We start from the raw sequence: 14,598 nt of genomic DNA, 5'->3' as shown, positions 1-14,598 counted from the left end.
ATTGAAAAATGCAAGGCAGTGGGTAAACCATGCATTTATTCTTGGGGAGCCTTTGGTAGGTTGCTAATTTCCATTTATGGAGTTCAAAAACCACATAATGAAAGTGAGTGTAATTCTAAGTCAAATTCAACATAATCATATACACAAATTAAAAACAGCAAAAGTCATTTTAGAGTTATTTGTAAATATAATTGTTGTCAAAACCATAATTGAATTTTTTTGGGTGGAGTTTATCTTTGAGGGAGTCTCAGAATTGGAGAGATCTCTTGCACTGGATGTTTAAAAACCATAGAGGCTCATTTATAAAGACTGGGCATGTTTGTACCTGGGCAGTAACCCATGGCAACCAATAAGTGATTAGATTTTTTTCAATTGAACACCGAAAGCAATCATCTAATTGGTTGTAGAATTCATACTATTGTGGCCAATGAACACACAAATAAATAAAATATTTTATTTTACATGTATTAATCAATCAGTTTGTCCCCACTTCTCTTGATTCCAAAGTTGGGATAACGCACAGAACTTTCATCACATTCTAAAAACTCCAAATTGTGTTTTCTGCATTTAAAGCTGCGCTCAGACTTAGTCCCAGAACCAACCTGGTATCAGCTGGATCAATGATTCCATCATCCCACAATCTAAAAACACGGATATAAAATGTGTTAACTGTCACAGCAGTGGTTTTATTTGTATATTTACTGTAAAGAAAAAGGAAATTCAGCAAATACTGACACTTGTTCACCTCGAGTTTCCCTTAGAAATAAGCACCTGAATCATTGATATGTATGTGCAGCAAGAGCAAGTTATGGACAATGTTTCTTGACTCCACAGAGCCTACACTCTAAATCAGTGGTTCACAAACTGTAGGGCTTTTTCCAACTACAAATGGATTGAGTTTGAAATTCTGATGTTTTATTACGTCCTATAACATAAAACTGAACTTAAAAGAAACAAATGAACCACATTTATAAATGGTCAATACAGAAAAATCTATTCTATAACATTGTATGATCCTCAGACCCCAAAAGATCAACTGACCTGAAGTATCCAATCCTGTAACAGGTTACACTTTAAGTTCTTTTCCATTGGATTAGATCAATATCATTATAATGCTGATACTGATGGAATCTATTTACCTAGATGAATGTTAATCAATATGAACTAATGTTGATGGATAGTAATGACTGTAATGGATAGATCTGAATCCATCAATCCATAATGATCTTTATTACATCAGTAAACGCTGGCTTTTTTCTTTTTTTATGGGTGATAGGCTGAAAAAGATCGAAAAAAATTTTTGGGGCTCCCCTCCTTCCCCCCTACATTTCCTAACTCATGGCACCTTAACTATACAGTGGGAACATGTGTAGGGCAAAATAAAAATTTTAATTGCTGTTTTGAAGGTTTCCCAGGCTTGTGAAGTGATGCTACATATTCCTCCATTGTAACTTAAATTTTGCGCCGTATGCAAATTAAGCATCGCTAGCGTAACTTCACTTTGCTTGGTGAATTAACGCTAGCACAACTTCGCAACCTTACGCTTCCCCTGAGCGCAACTTCGGATTTTAGTGAATTTGTGAAGCGCTGGCGAAAATACGCCTGGCGAAGTGTGGCGAAGCGGATGCTGGCGCAACTACCAATCTTAGTGAATTTGCCCCAATAATACAGGTATTGGATCCGTTATCTGGAAATCGGTTATCCAGAAAGCTCTGAATTATGGAAAGGCTGTCTCCCATAGACTCTACTTTATTCAAATAATCCAAAAGTTTAAAAATTATTTGCTTTTTCTCTGTAATAATAAAACAGTAGCTTGTACTTGATCCCAACTAAGATATAATTAATCCTTATTGGAAGCAAAACCAGCCTATTGGGTTTATTTCATGTTTACATGATTTTCTAGTAGACTTAAGGTATAAAGATCCAAATTACAGAAGGATCTGTTATCCGGAAAACCCCAGGTCACGAGCATTCTGAATAACAGGTCCCATACCTCTACTTATATAAATAATCTGACATTTTAACAAGAAAGACCATGTCTGGCTGGAAAGAATATTATTTTGGAAGACAATTTTTTTTAGGTGAAGCCACAGTAATTTACCGTATATACTCGAGTATAAGCCGAGTTTTTCAGCACCCAAAATGTGCTGAAAAAGTCTACCTCGGCTTATACTGGAGTCATTACCAAAACCGCATCAATTTGTGCCCATGAAAGTTCCTCCTGTGACCCACACAGCTGCCTAGTTCCTGGCTGTATGCATTAGCTCAGCCGGAAGCTATTTTCGAAGCATTACCGTAATTATTGTTATTGCAGGGGCGTCCAGCACCTGCTGTATATTGGCATGCGATCCAGGGGGCTTTAGGACCTGGGGCGGCAGAGCCTTCATGGAAGAAAAGATCACATGGCCCCTTCCGCATATTCCGGTGCAGATGCAGGTTGATTGTGCCGGTTTTCAGATGCTGTAAATTAACATGCGATCCAGTCTCTCTCGCTGTCTCCCTCCCCCCTGGCTGCTCTTAAGCAAATGGAGAATACGACACTACTTTCTGTGAGTAGAGGCAGCTCCCACACAAGTCAATCTCAGCTCGTTTCACTGCTCTCTCCCCTACACATAACGGGCACAACTTCATGTGGCCCCTATACTGAAGAGAGACATCAATGCTACATATACGGTATATATACATATATAATAAAGCAATAGAAGGATCAGTTGGGATGTTTTTCATTTATTTGAATGGTCACGAATAAACATCATTTCCCTTTAAAGGTAATGGCCTATTGGGAGATTTGTAGCCCCAGTCACACATTGATGAGAGGGAGTTGGAAAAAATGCTGTTTATCTGTCACCATTCAAGTAAATGAAAACATCCCAACTAATCCTTCTATTGCTTTATTATATATATATATATGTATATATATATATATATATATATATATATATATATATATATATATATTATATATATATATATATATATATATATATACTATATATGTGTTAATTTAGCAACCATAATATAAATCTCTCTCTCTCTCTCTCGTCCTAGCAATGACGCTAAGGACTACTGGTTCAGAAACTACCCATTAACACTCAGGGGTTGCTATATATTATTAAGGAAAATTTTGCACACCTCTCTTACCAGCACCCTAGGCTTATACTCGAGTCAACAAGGTTTCACAGTTTATGTAGGTAAAATTAGGTACCTCGGCTTATACTCGGGTCGGCTTATACTCGAGTATATATACGGTACTGATTTCCAAATAGCAATGAACAGTCAATATTCGCTCAGTATAAAAGAATAGAATTGATTTTAATATATAGATGAGCTCCTGTGAAAAGCTGTTTTGTGCAACTCAGAAAAAAGGGAGTTCTGCTTAAAATCCTTATCAATGCCTTTAAAATAAGTACAGGTTTGGGACCTGTTATCCAGAATGCTCGGGACCTGGGGTTTTCCAGAAAAGGATCTTTCTGTAATTTGGATGTCAATACCTTAAGGCTACTAGGAAATCATGTAAACAGCAAATAACCCAATTTGCTTCCAATAATGGTACTGTTTTACTATTACAGAGAAAAAGTAAATACGTTTTAAAATTTTAAGTAATTTTTTAGTAAAATGGAGTAAATAGGAGACTGCCTTCCTGTAATTCTGAGCTTTCTGGATAACCAGCCCTATACCTGTACAGGTCTTCGAACTAAAAATGGTGTGAGAGTTTGGGGCTTTTAATATAGTTGCTGTACATGAGCAATTATGTAGCAACTTTAAAAATGGAAATGGATTCTCCTTTAATAAATCTCACCGTGCACTTGAATAGTTGGGATTCCCCTCTTCTTCAAACCTGCTAATGATTGGTTCCTTCAGAGCCGTTTCTTCCTGCTCAGAGAACTGCAACAAAAATGAAAATGTATTTAATGGCATTGGTCAATGAGGCTCAACAGGACCATGGTGCTACTAATATGGTGTACAGGAATATTGTGTCCTGGTCCCTGGTGTGTGGATGACAGGTTCCATCAGATCATTCTTCTACAACTACTGGAATCACAGAGATACAGAATGTATGATAGAAGAGCAGGAAAACATAGGGTTACATGTTCAAGCCCAATATATAAACGTGCATGGGCTATTCTGTAAACAATATACAGTATATGAGGACCCCTAGTAACCCCACTACCCTGCCCAATTTTATCATTAATTGAACAACACAGTTACATGGAACAACTGTAAAAGAGGGAATTATGCATTAACGGAACCTTCTTTAGTACACAAACATGGCAAAAAAAAAAACCAAACGGTGACCTTTGTGAGTAATGGTGTCCCGGTAATGTTCACATCAAATGTTATCAGACATAATTTGATAGGTATCATTCTGCTAATATAACAAGCAAATGTCATTAGAAATAATAACAAAGAAATAGCGTGTACACACAAATCTCTCCCCAGTACACCATGGCCAGAGGCTAAAGCCAAATACAATTACACTATGATTGCGATAGTGCCGCCAACCTGCAGATACAGCTACAATTATTCCTTCCGTATGCAAAACTAATCGAAGTGTCAACTGGACACAGCTAATTTGCAAATCAAATTACTTTAATAACTGGCTGCTGACTGACCACTCCTCTTTTATTTCATGAAAATGTAATAAATAGAGAGAGAGAGAGAGACAGAGAGCTCCAAGTTTTGCCAGCACTCTCGATAAAAAGAATTGATATGCCTGGGTGCAGAAACAAAACAATATCTCCAACAACTGTAGAAAGATCTGCACTCACAGGTCTTATTAAAAATTTATAATTTATTAGTTACACAGGACTGACGTTTCGGCCTCCCCAAGGCCTTTCTCAAAGTATTTGAGAAAGGCCGAAACGTCAGTCCTGTGTAACTAATATATTATTAATTTTTTATAAGACCTGTGAGTGCAGATCTTTCTATAGTTGTTGTATATGTATATATATGTGTGTATATATATATATATATATATATATATATATATGCGTGTGTATTACATATACTCATATAACTATAATACACAAGAGCCATGAATATCCTGTAAATTATATCCTTATAAACTATAAACTGAGCTTAGTGATGAAATTTCTGTCACATGAATCACTGAAACTTGTGTATTATAATAAAGTGCCCCCTGTTAAAAAATTCTATTGACCTGTACAAAAGCAATTGGCCTTAATAATATCTGTATGCTGTATTTTACACACACACACACACACACACACACACACACACACACACACACACACACACACACACACACACAAATACACACACACACAAATACACACACACACACACACACACACACCCTGCTCAGTAGAGCTTACAATTGAAAAATCTCAAATAAAGAAATAAAATGCGAGTTATTGGTTGAGAGTGGTATTAGTGAATAGTGCTGTATCAGATGCAGTATAGGGCATTAGCTATGATTTCAATGGGGATTAGCTGTGATTGTCAGTGTAAAAATCCAAGTTTCCATAGAGCACTGGCACATGGGCTGATTCCCAGCATTTTAACACCTGCACAATTCCCAGTGGGAAATGTTCTGAATTGCCTCTCAGGAGTAGCAAGAAGTAGCCACTTGTAACTTTTAAGGAACAGTAACATCAAAAAAATTAGAGTGTTTTAAAATAATGAATATATCATCTAATGTTGCCCTGCACTGGTAAAACTGATGTGTTTGCTTCAGAAACACTACTATAGCTCATATAAACAAGCTGCTTTGTGGCAATGGTGGAAATTGAAAAAAGGCTTTATGGCACAGGTTAAATAGTGGATAACAGATAACACCATTATGTTCTACAGAGTTTATCTGCGGTGTAACCTGAGACTTTTCTCCTTTAAATGGCTGCCCCATTGCTACACAGCAGCTTATTTATATAAACAATAGTAGTGTTTCTGAAGCAAACACAGCAGTTTTACCAGTGCAGGGCAACATTGCATTATATTTGTATTACTTTTAAACACTTTAATTTTTTGATGTCACTGTTCCTTTAAGAGTCAAATTTCCATTTTCTAACCGGGAATTCAGCTCTTATAGTGTAAAGAGTGCAATTGCGCTCTCTGAATTAGCGATGGGACCCCGAAAAGTGAGCATGGGGGGGAGTGTGTTCCGAAGTAGGAAAGCTGCCTCAGGTGGCGGATCAAGACCACTATCATTTAAGCAAATTGAGGTGCAATTTGGGGAGTTGTGCCCCCCTCCCAACAACCAACCTGTCATTTGCAGGGAGAGGCCAAACAATATAAAAGACAGAAGTAAAGAAGAGCTGAATCTCCCTATATGTAAACTGATTGGAGGCACCAGCATGGGGTGTCAGAGGCACAGCAAGACTGAGTAACTGGCCCCATAACTATGGGCTATTTATAAAGCGGTGTATAAAGCTAATTTTTACACAATTTTTATAATATTATTTTATGCACCAATGTCTGGAGTTTAGATGGCTGTTTCTTTTAATACTGCTTTATTAATAGATAGCAGATTGTCTGCAGGGCTGCATTCAGTGGCATTTGTTGGCAACAGTTTATCCACAGAGATGCCAACCAGGATCCCAACTGGTCTGAGGAGCCTCATGGCCATGTACTCACCATACTCCCTGCTTCACTGCATGGACGATATTGGAGGACTTTGGGTGATGATTCTATGCATTTTAATTGAGGAGGCAAGTTTGATGAAGAGATGGGAGATGAATTTCTTATTGCGGCTGGGTGAGAGGGGCTTAAATCAGTGAGGGAGAGGTGTATTGTGCACCCACAGGGCCCATCTGAAATTCGACAACCCCCACTATATTTTGCTATCTGCTTTAACCCATATGCGCATGTTGGTACTTTGTGCTGCAGGAAGAAAAGACAGGGAGAAAAGAAAATGAAGAAAGTAAAGTAGACAACAGACAATCTGTTGTATTGTAGTTACGCCCCTGCCAAGGAGACTGCAGACAAATTTGGGGGAGCTAACATGTCTGTATTCAAGGAATTCCGAACTTAAAAGGCAATATTTTTGTTCCTGGATTTTTTCTCTTCAGTTAAAAATACAGAGCACACTCATTCAATAGAAATGGCTCCATCTAATCATATGGTCGTACAGGTCCAAATGAGCAAATCAGGTGGCACTCTGGATAGGTTTGAAGAGGTTTATTGCAACATTAGGGTAACAACATCGTCTTATGCGTTTCAGGATACATTCCCTAAATGATAGGCATCGAGGCATAATCATAGGAATGCCTATGATTAAGGGAATGTTTCCCGAATTGCGTAAGGCGACATTGTTACCCTAAACTTACAATAAACCTCCTCAAACCTATCCGGAGTGCCGCCTGATTTGCTCATTTGGACCTGTATCAGCTGGGACGCTAGTGGATGAGCACATGGAGCTTGCGGAGCTGATTGGAGGGACATTGCGTGGTGGGGCGAGTCTTAAACAGTCACACTCTAATTGACTTCCTTATATGGTCGCACGGCTTTCCCTGCAGTTAAATGTATGGCAAAAAAAGTTTAAATAAAGCATTTTCAGCATAAATAGAACTCAATCAAACAAACTGCAATATTATACTACTATTTGTGCCACACAAAATTTACAAACTATACTCCCATTGCAAATTATAAATATTTTCATGGGGTGAGCTGGTGGAAAAAAAAGAATAAATTATAAATTGCCATTAGCTGATAAAATTGCATGACCTTTATTTTATTAGATCCGCAAATTTTAGGCATAAGCATGTCACAGTTTTCCTTGAATTGAATTAGTAATCAAGAGAAAAGGGGGCACATATGCCCAGCTGGAAAATGCACTGTAGTTGTGAGAGAGAGAATGAAGGAAAGACAATGGAAGAGCCTAAAGCAAAGGGCTAAGTATTTTGTTTTCTTTAAAGAGAATATAAATGAATTTGTTTTTGTGCCATGTACAATGTAGAATGCGTAGTTACTTGGCGCAGATTGATACACTTTTCCAAATGATATTTTGGGTTAAGGATGCAACCTACGTAAGGAGAATAATTTTTAGAGCACATAAAGGAGTAAAAGTGAGAATACACTGGCCTATCATCCCCCAGGCCATGGACTGGCACCATGCAAGTGACCACATTCCAATGTTCTACTGATTTGGGCCCAGTCATAGGGCCCAATTTATATCCAATGAAGTCCATCAGTTGAATGAGAATGCAGCACTCTTTCACAGTGGTTTAATTCAGACATATCCCTTCACCTTAAATTTTAAAGAGCTACCCCTCATTATCACCTCATTTTCATCCTCTTACCCGGTCAGTTGCAGTAAAAACCAGCCTCCCTAATTTTACTTACCCACTGTCGCTGTCATTTAAAAGTACTGTATTGCACCTGAAATCCTCTGAAATAGGCAAAGTAGGGAGTATGGTCAGGGCATGGCCATGGCAAGAATGGGGTGTTAGTGTGTGTAACAGGGGCCTGGGTAAGATGTGCCTGGTTAATAACATAACCAGGCAAAACAGTAAAAAGCAAAACTGTAAAACAAAGAGTTATTTCAATAGGGCTCTAGTAAAAGCCAATGTTTTCTTGAGGTACACTCTCCTTATTGGTAGTTTTCCAACCCTGTTGCTTTTATAATAACTGATACACAATCCTTCAACTGCAAAAGTGCGATGGGGAAAAAAGCAGAAAAGCTAAAGAAATTGTTACGCTGCCCCGGCTTTAATCATTTCCGTGCTGCACATTGTAGAAACCACTTTGTTAACACAGATGTATAAGCATGCCTGCACTATAGAAACAACCTCTTTCAAGTTAATATATGGGCGACCCAACCTTTGGCAATCTGGCGAGTTAATGGGAATACAGGTATGTGATCTCTTATACAGAATGCTTGGGACTTGGGGTTTTCCAGATAAAGCATGGAGATCTGCTCGTGTGGACTGACCCTAAAAGGAGACTTCAACCCCTTATTAAAAAAAACCCTACCCCCCCTACCCTACATAGACCCCCCTCCCTCCTCCCTCCCAGCCTAGCTGCTACCCTGGGTCTATGCCCCTAACTTTTTTCTTACCCCTTGGTGCAGATTCAGGGCATCGGAGTTCACAACAGCCATCTTCTTTTGTAATCTTCGGGTCTTTTTCTGGCGCTTCCGGAATCTCTGTGACTTTCGGCGCATGCGCAGTTGTTTGGGACTGGCAGCTCCAACTGTGCATGCACCGATACGGCTAGGAGTAGAGGTATTTACCTGGGGTAGCAGCTAGGCTGGGGGGAGGCGGGTCTATATAGTGTAGGGGAGGGTTAATTTAATAAGTGGTTGAATTCTCCTTTAAGGTACGGGATTGAAATAAGAGAAAGACAGAAAACCCCAGGTCCCGATCTTTCTGGATAACAGGTCACATACCTGTAGACAGTGTTGAATGACATAGGCTCTCAATAACGTAGTTGGCCAAATATGTCAATGTCATCCCATATCTGGCCAGTCCTACGCTCAGTTTTCATCTGATTCAGTTGCAGGTAAAACTTAGTCCCTTTGTAAAATGTATAATGAAGCAATAGAATTCTTAATGAATCAGATGAAAATTGAGCGTAGGACTTGCCAGATATGGGATGACTTTGACGTAGTTGGCCAGCTTAAATATATTGCAATATATGGACAAACAATCCCTGTTTTGTTTAAAGGGTAAGGCATTTTTTAGTAGCAGTATGCACAAAATGTCTCTGTCTTAAATATATTGATAATGGGTTGAGTGCAGAGGACTCTTGTATTTGTCTATATGTATTTTGTGGTCACAGCCTCATTGCACCCCCACCTAATGGTTTAAAAATTAGTGGTGAGCACAACTATATATATATATATATATATATATATATATATTAGGGTGGTGTGAAAAAGGATATTAAGCAAACATTCACCTGTTTCCCTTCTCTTGCTTTCTGGTCTTTTGCAATAGTAGCCAATACAGTTGCGGCTTGTTCCCCACCCATTACAGAGATGCGAGCGTTTGGCCACACATATAAGAACCGTGGGCTGAAAAAGAAGCAGATAAAAATAAGGAAATAGAATACCAAAATAAGAAAGAAAAAATAAAACAGGTTAAAATGACAAAATCCACCTATAAGCAACAAACACCCCAAAAATATCATTGTTACAGTTTATTGAAACTGAAAATAAAGAAGACCCTTTACTTCCCCCATCCAGCTGCCTTAGAAGACCCATGTGGGAGAGTGGAGAGAGGAAAGATTTAATAATTCTAATTCCCTCTCAATGCAATGGTGGTAGGAGCATTGAGACTTCGATTAACTGCATACTTATAAGAGGATGGAGAGGAAAGTGCTTTATGATGAGCTCAAAGGACATGCACACATCCCTGGCACAGTCACATGGGTAATGTCCAAACACACACGGATCGCTTCTGAGGAAGTTGCGAGACCCCACGAAACACGTCGAGCGTGTGATCCACAATGTTGGGATGAGTTGGAATTACTATGGATTTTAAAGATGGACTATTAAAGGTGATATTTTACTAATTATTTATACGCCCCTGCTTTTTTGCTCCGTGTGTGTTTGGACATTACGTATATCATATATACCTGTGGGGGTCAAGTTAACACGTGAAGCACAGGGAGATTTTTGGATGGGGTAGTTGCTCCCTTAAATGTACTGGACTGTACAGTCACATGGGCCTCCAGATTAAACAAAGACAAACTAGATACAGGTGTTTAATTAAGATTAATTAAGTGTTAAATTAAGACAATAAGCAGAACTCATTGACATATTGTGGCAAATTCACTAAGATTCGTAGTTGCCCCAGGCGTAACTTCGCCGCACTTCGCCACACTTCACCAGGCGTAGTTTCGCCAGCGCTTCGCAAATTCACTAAAATCCGAAGTTGCGCTCATGGGTAGCGTAAGGTTGCGAAGTTGTGCTAGCGAAGGCTAATTTGCATATGGCGCGAAATTCAAATTTCAATGGAGGAATACGTATCAGCACTACAAATGGCTAGAAAACCTTCAAATCATCAAATAAAAATTTTATTTTGCCCTACACATGTGCCCACTGTCTAGGTAAGTTGCTATGAGTCAGGAAATGTAGGGGGGAAGGAGGGGAGCCCCAAAAAATTTTTCGATCTTTTTCAGCCTATCACCCATAATGTAGAAAACACGCCAGCGTTTTTTGGGACTTAGAAACATTTTTGACTTTTTTTGAAACAATCCCTATCTACTCTATTGCGCTTCGCCAGGTCTAAGGTGGCGAAGGAAGTCTAGCGTAAAAGTTAGCGTTCAGTACACTGCGCGCGTTAGTGAATTTGCGTAGTTACGTCGCTATCGAAACTTCGCCAGGCGTAAGGGTGGGAAGTAACACTAGCGAAACTACGCCAGCGTTCGTTAGTGAATTTGCGCAGTAACGAAAATGACAAACGCTAGCGAAGTAACGCTAGCGTTCGGCGCTTAGTGAATTTGCCCCAGAGGGTTTCAGTTGTGTATATGGGCAGTACGCTATACAGTATTGCATTAGGAAGCATATTATAGGTAATGTAGTGCATTTTCATCCTTGACTAACCAGTGTCTGTTACCCAGTAAAACTGGCCATAGACGTAAAGATCCGATCGTACGAATCGAGGATTCATACGATATTCGGACCGTGTGTGGAGAGTCCCGGCATTTTACGTCCGGCGGAGATTGGTCGTTTGGTCGATCGGAAAGGTTAGAAAATTTCTGTCGGCTGCGTGTAATATCTCTGCGTGTATTGCCTATCGTACGATTTTCAGTGGGAGACTGTCACTAGCTTTGTCGGACATAACTATCGTACGATTGCTGTCAGGGGCAGAACATCGGCTGATCTGTTCTTACTACTTCTGTATGGTAAGACTTTGATCTTTATGGTTAGTGGCAGGTCGGGAGATGGGAAAGTCCGATCGTACGTTGATTCGTACGATCGGATCTTTCCGTCTGTGGCCAGCTTAATAACAGTGTTGTCTTATAAACAACAGGTCCTGCTATATCAACTCTATCAGTTCCTATGCGGACTGCAGAAAGGACCTGAAGCAAGAACATCCTTTTGCAGCTATACATTTACAGCCTCCGTAACAGATGTTCTGTACAGATCTCTAACAGAGTACCAATAAACTGAAATTCATTGAATGAGCATACTGAAGCAAAACTGATATTTTTTTTTTCTGTATTGGGAATAATAAGGCTAAATGTTGGGACTTCAATCAAATAATAATGGCTATGTCCCTATGTGTATTGCACTATATTGAATGGGGGGGTGGACAATGACAGTGACATAAAACATATCAATACAATTGGAGTTGAGCAGAGGAAAATCTTTTTCTTATTGAGAAGCAATTAGCATTTTGTTATCTACACCTCATACTACAAGGTTTAAGTTAGGCGGTACCAATAAGCTCTCCCACACATGCCGTAGTTTCCAGCCCCATAAGAACCTCCAATTTTGGGCACATTAGCGCAAGCCACGGCAGTCACCATCTTTGCTCCGTCCTTTGCTATCCCTCCAGCTTCATAATCTCGGCCAACCATAAAGCCTGGAAGACAAAAGTGCAACAATTTTCATCCGCTGTACTGACAGTTACAAAGCGACCAACATTACAATTCAACATATTATGATGTTTATTGTGCATAGCTAATAGAGGTCCTCATTACTCCATGGAACCATGTGGTGTAATCATGTCTTAAGTAGAAAAATAACCCTGACATTTTCTTTAGCTCCATTAGAACGCACGTTATATGTAAACGAGACTTTTGCTGTAAATTAAACGCCAAGTAGGTCTAACTGGCTGGAACTTCTTAGCAACATTAGATCCAACCAGCAATAACATGAACCATGTGACAAGTGAGTGACATCTTGTGCCCATTTGCAAACAAGTAACCTTTAGTTGCCTTCACCCCAGTATAACTAATCTGTCCCTAAGGATGAGTGAACGTGTGCCAGTATTCTGATGGAAAGTGGAGGAGTTAGAATGTAAATACCTTATTTACACTTGACATTTTCAGTGGTCCTAATAAACATCTTGGCGGTAGAGGAATGTGAACAGCCAATTTATTTCTATAATAAAATAAGCCTTTTTGTGTGGTTTGTAGGAAATCTGAGGTTTTATTGCATTACGGATTTGTGCAGCCTGTCTATGTCCAAGTGTCACTTCAGGGTAAGGGAATTAACTCAAGCACATACTTCAAATCTCTTGTTTGGTCAGTACTCACGATTCAGGGGTGTCCAGTGAACTGCCTGCTCTATCCAATCATAACATTCTTTCCTAATGCTAATCAAGAGCCTGGAATGCCAGATCTCGTTTGCTGGGTTGGAAAGGTTGGATGACGCGCTTTCCTATATCCATGGAGTTGAGAACTCCTTTTATTTTATCAATGGTAAGAAGCTCAGAGGATAAACTGATGCATTTTCTTTATTGAAAGTGAAGGAAAATGGACTAAAACAAAATACATTTAAATTCGTATAGGAGCTGTATAGATCTTTCATACAGATTTTGTCTTTGGTTTAAACATTGATTTATTTATGTTGGGCAAATTTCAGAAAATCTATGGATCACAGCATTTAATACTTTCCTAGCATAAGGGCAGATTTATTACGGTTATGTCTGGGGAATCCTTGTGTTCCCGACAGTTGGGAAAAGTGTTTTCGTGAAATCACTCATTTATCAAAGAATTCACTGCTTTGATCAATGCGCCAATTTATCAAAATATGTTGAACAGCGTCGAGTGGTTGAACTCCATTCTGTGCTATGGGATGTTAACGCTGACACCAAATCGTTAAACCCTGAAAAATAAGGATTTATTTGAAATGGATGCAAAGTCAGTCAATAGAGGGCTGAACAATTAAGAAAGGGTCTTTGTAAATCTTAAGAGATCTTTTCTACTGAGCAATATCAATAGCTACTGAAAATACTATACGAGCACCACAGTGTATCTTCATTAACCTGGTTGCATTTGCCTACACTGACATAGCCACACAAGAAATCAGAACAAATATACCAAAAACATTCACACCTATGAACCTTCTCTTTATTCATACTCATCCCCATGCTCTGTCTCTGTCCTACCAGTGTTCTTCTACTGACACATCTTTATATACAGAACAGAGCAGCAGCTCCTTTGCCATGTCATCTAGCATTTGTAAAAATTTGTCAGCTCTTCCCCACTTACATCAACAATAAAACAAAAAAAATCAGACCTACTGAAGTGATGTGAAACCCATCATCATTGTCAGCAGAACAAGTCTTATATTCTTTCTAAACTGAATATAAAATATGGATTACATTTAGGGCAGGGGAAGGCAGAAAAGGTACTATTCTAAGGTGCAATGGTGGGAAGGTGCAATTCAGAAATAAAAAGAAAATGCCTGCATGTTATTCTCCGCTACCACTGAGTCCATCTTGGTTGGACGGATGAGTGACTGGTGCAGAAGGGGAGACCTTTGTGGCAGGTGGCTGGCAATAGCAAGTGGAAAATAGGGTATTTGCCTTGGGCATCAATTCTTCTTGGTCTGCCTCTGATTATAGTCTATTAAATAGATAACATTTAGTAAATGACCAAAGGTAGGCCTTTTCTACATACCAGGTGCATATTACCAATCCATATTTCTACAGCTGAGCAGACAGAACCACATACACAGCTTTT

General features: G+C 39.2%; 1 protein-coding gene across 1 annotated transcript in view; it reads right to left on the bottom strand.

The window, feature by feature from the left end:
- Positions 1 to 482: 482 nt before the first annotated feature.
- mccc2.L (methylcrotonyl-CoA carboxylase subunit 2 L homeolog) overlaps positions 483 to 14,598 on the bottom strand; it is a 42,584-nt gene continuing 28,468 nt past the window's right edge. The window contains exons 9-12 of the mRNA XM_041585054.1: positions 12,347 to 12,491; positions 9,859 to 10,072; positions 3,800 to 3,885; positions 483 to 641 (exon numbers count right to left, since the gene is read on the bottom strand). Of these exons, the coding sequence (XP_041440988.1) occupies positions 539 to 641; positions 3,800 to 3,885; positions 9,859 to 10,072; positions 12,347 to 12,491 (548 nt within the window). The 3' untranslated portion in view covers positions 483 to 538. The remainder of the gene's footprint in view (positions 642 to 3,799; positions 3,886 to 9,858; positions 10,073 to 12,346; positions 12,492 to 14,598) is intronic.

The sequence above is a fragment of the Xenopus laevis genome, chromosome 1L (genome assembly GCF_017654675.1).
Source record: "Xenopus laevis strain J_2021 chromosome 1L, Xenopus_laevis_v10.1, whole genome shotgun sequence".
NCBI classification, from domain to species: Eukaryota; Metazoa; Chordata; class Amphibia; order Anura; family Pipidae; genus Xenopus; species Xenopus laevis.
The sequence above is the reverse complement of the archived record's forward strand: the minus strand, read 5'-3'. Positions and strand labels throughout refer to the sequence as shown.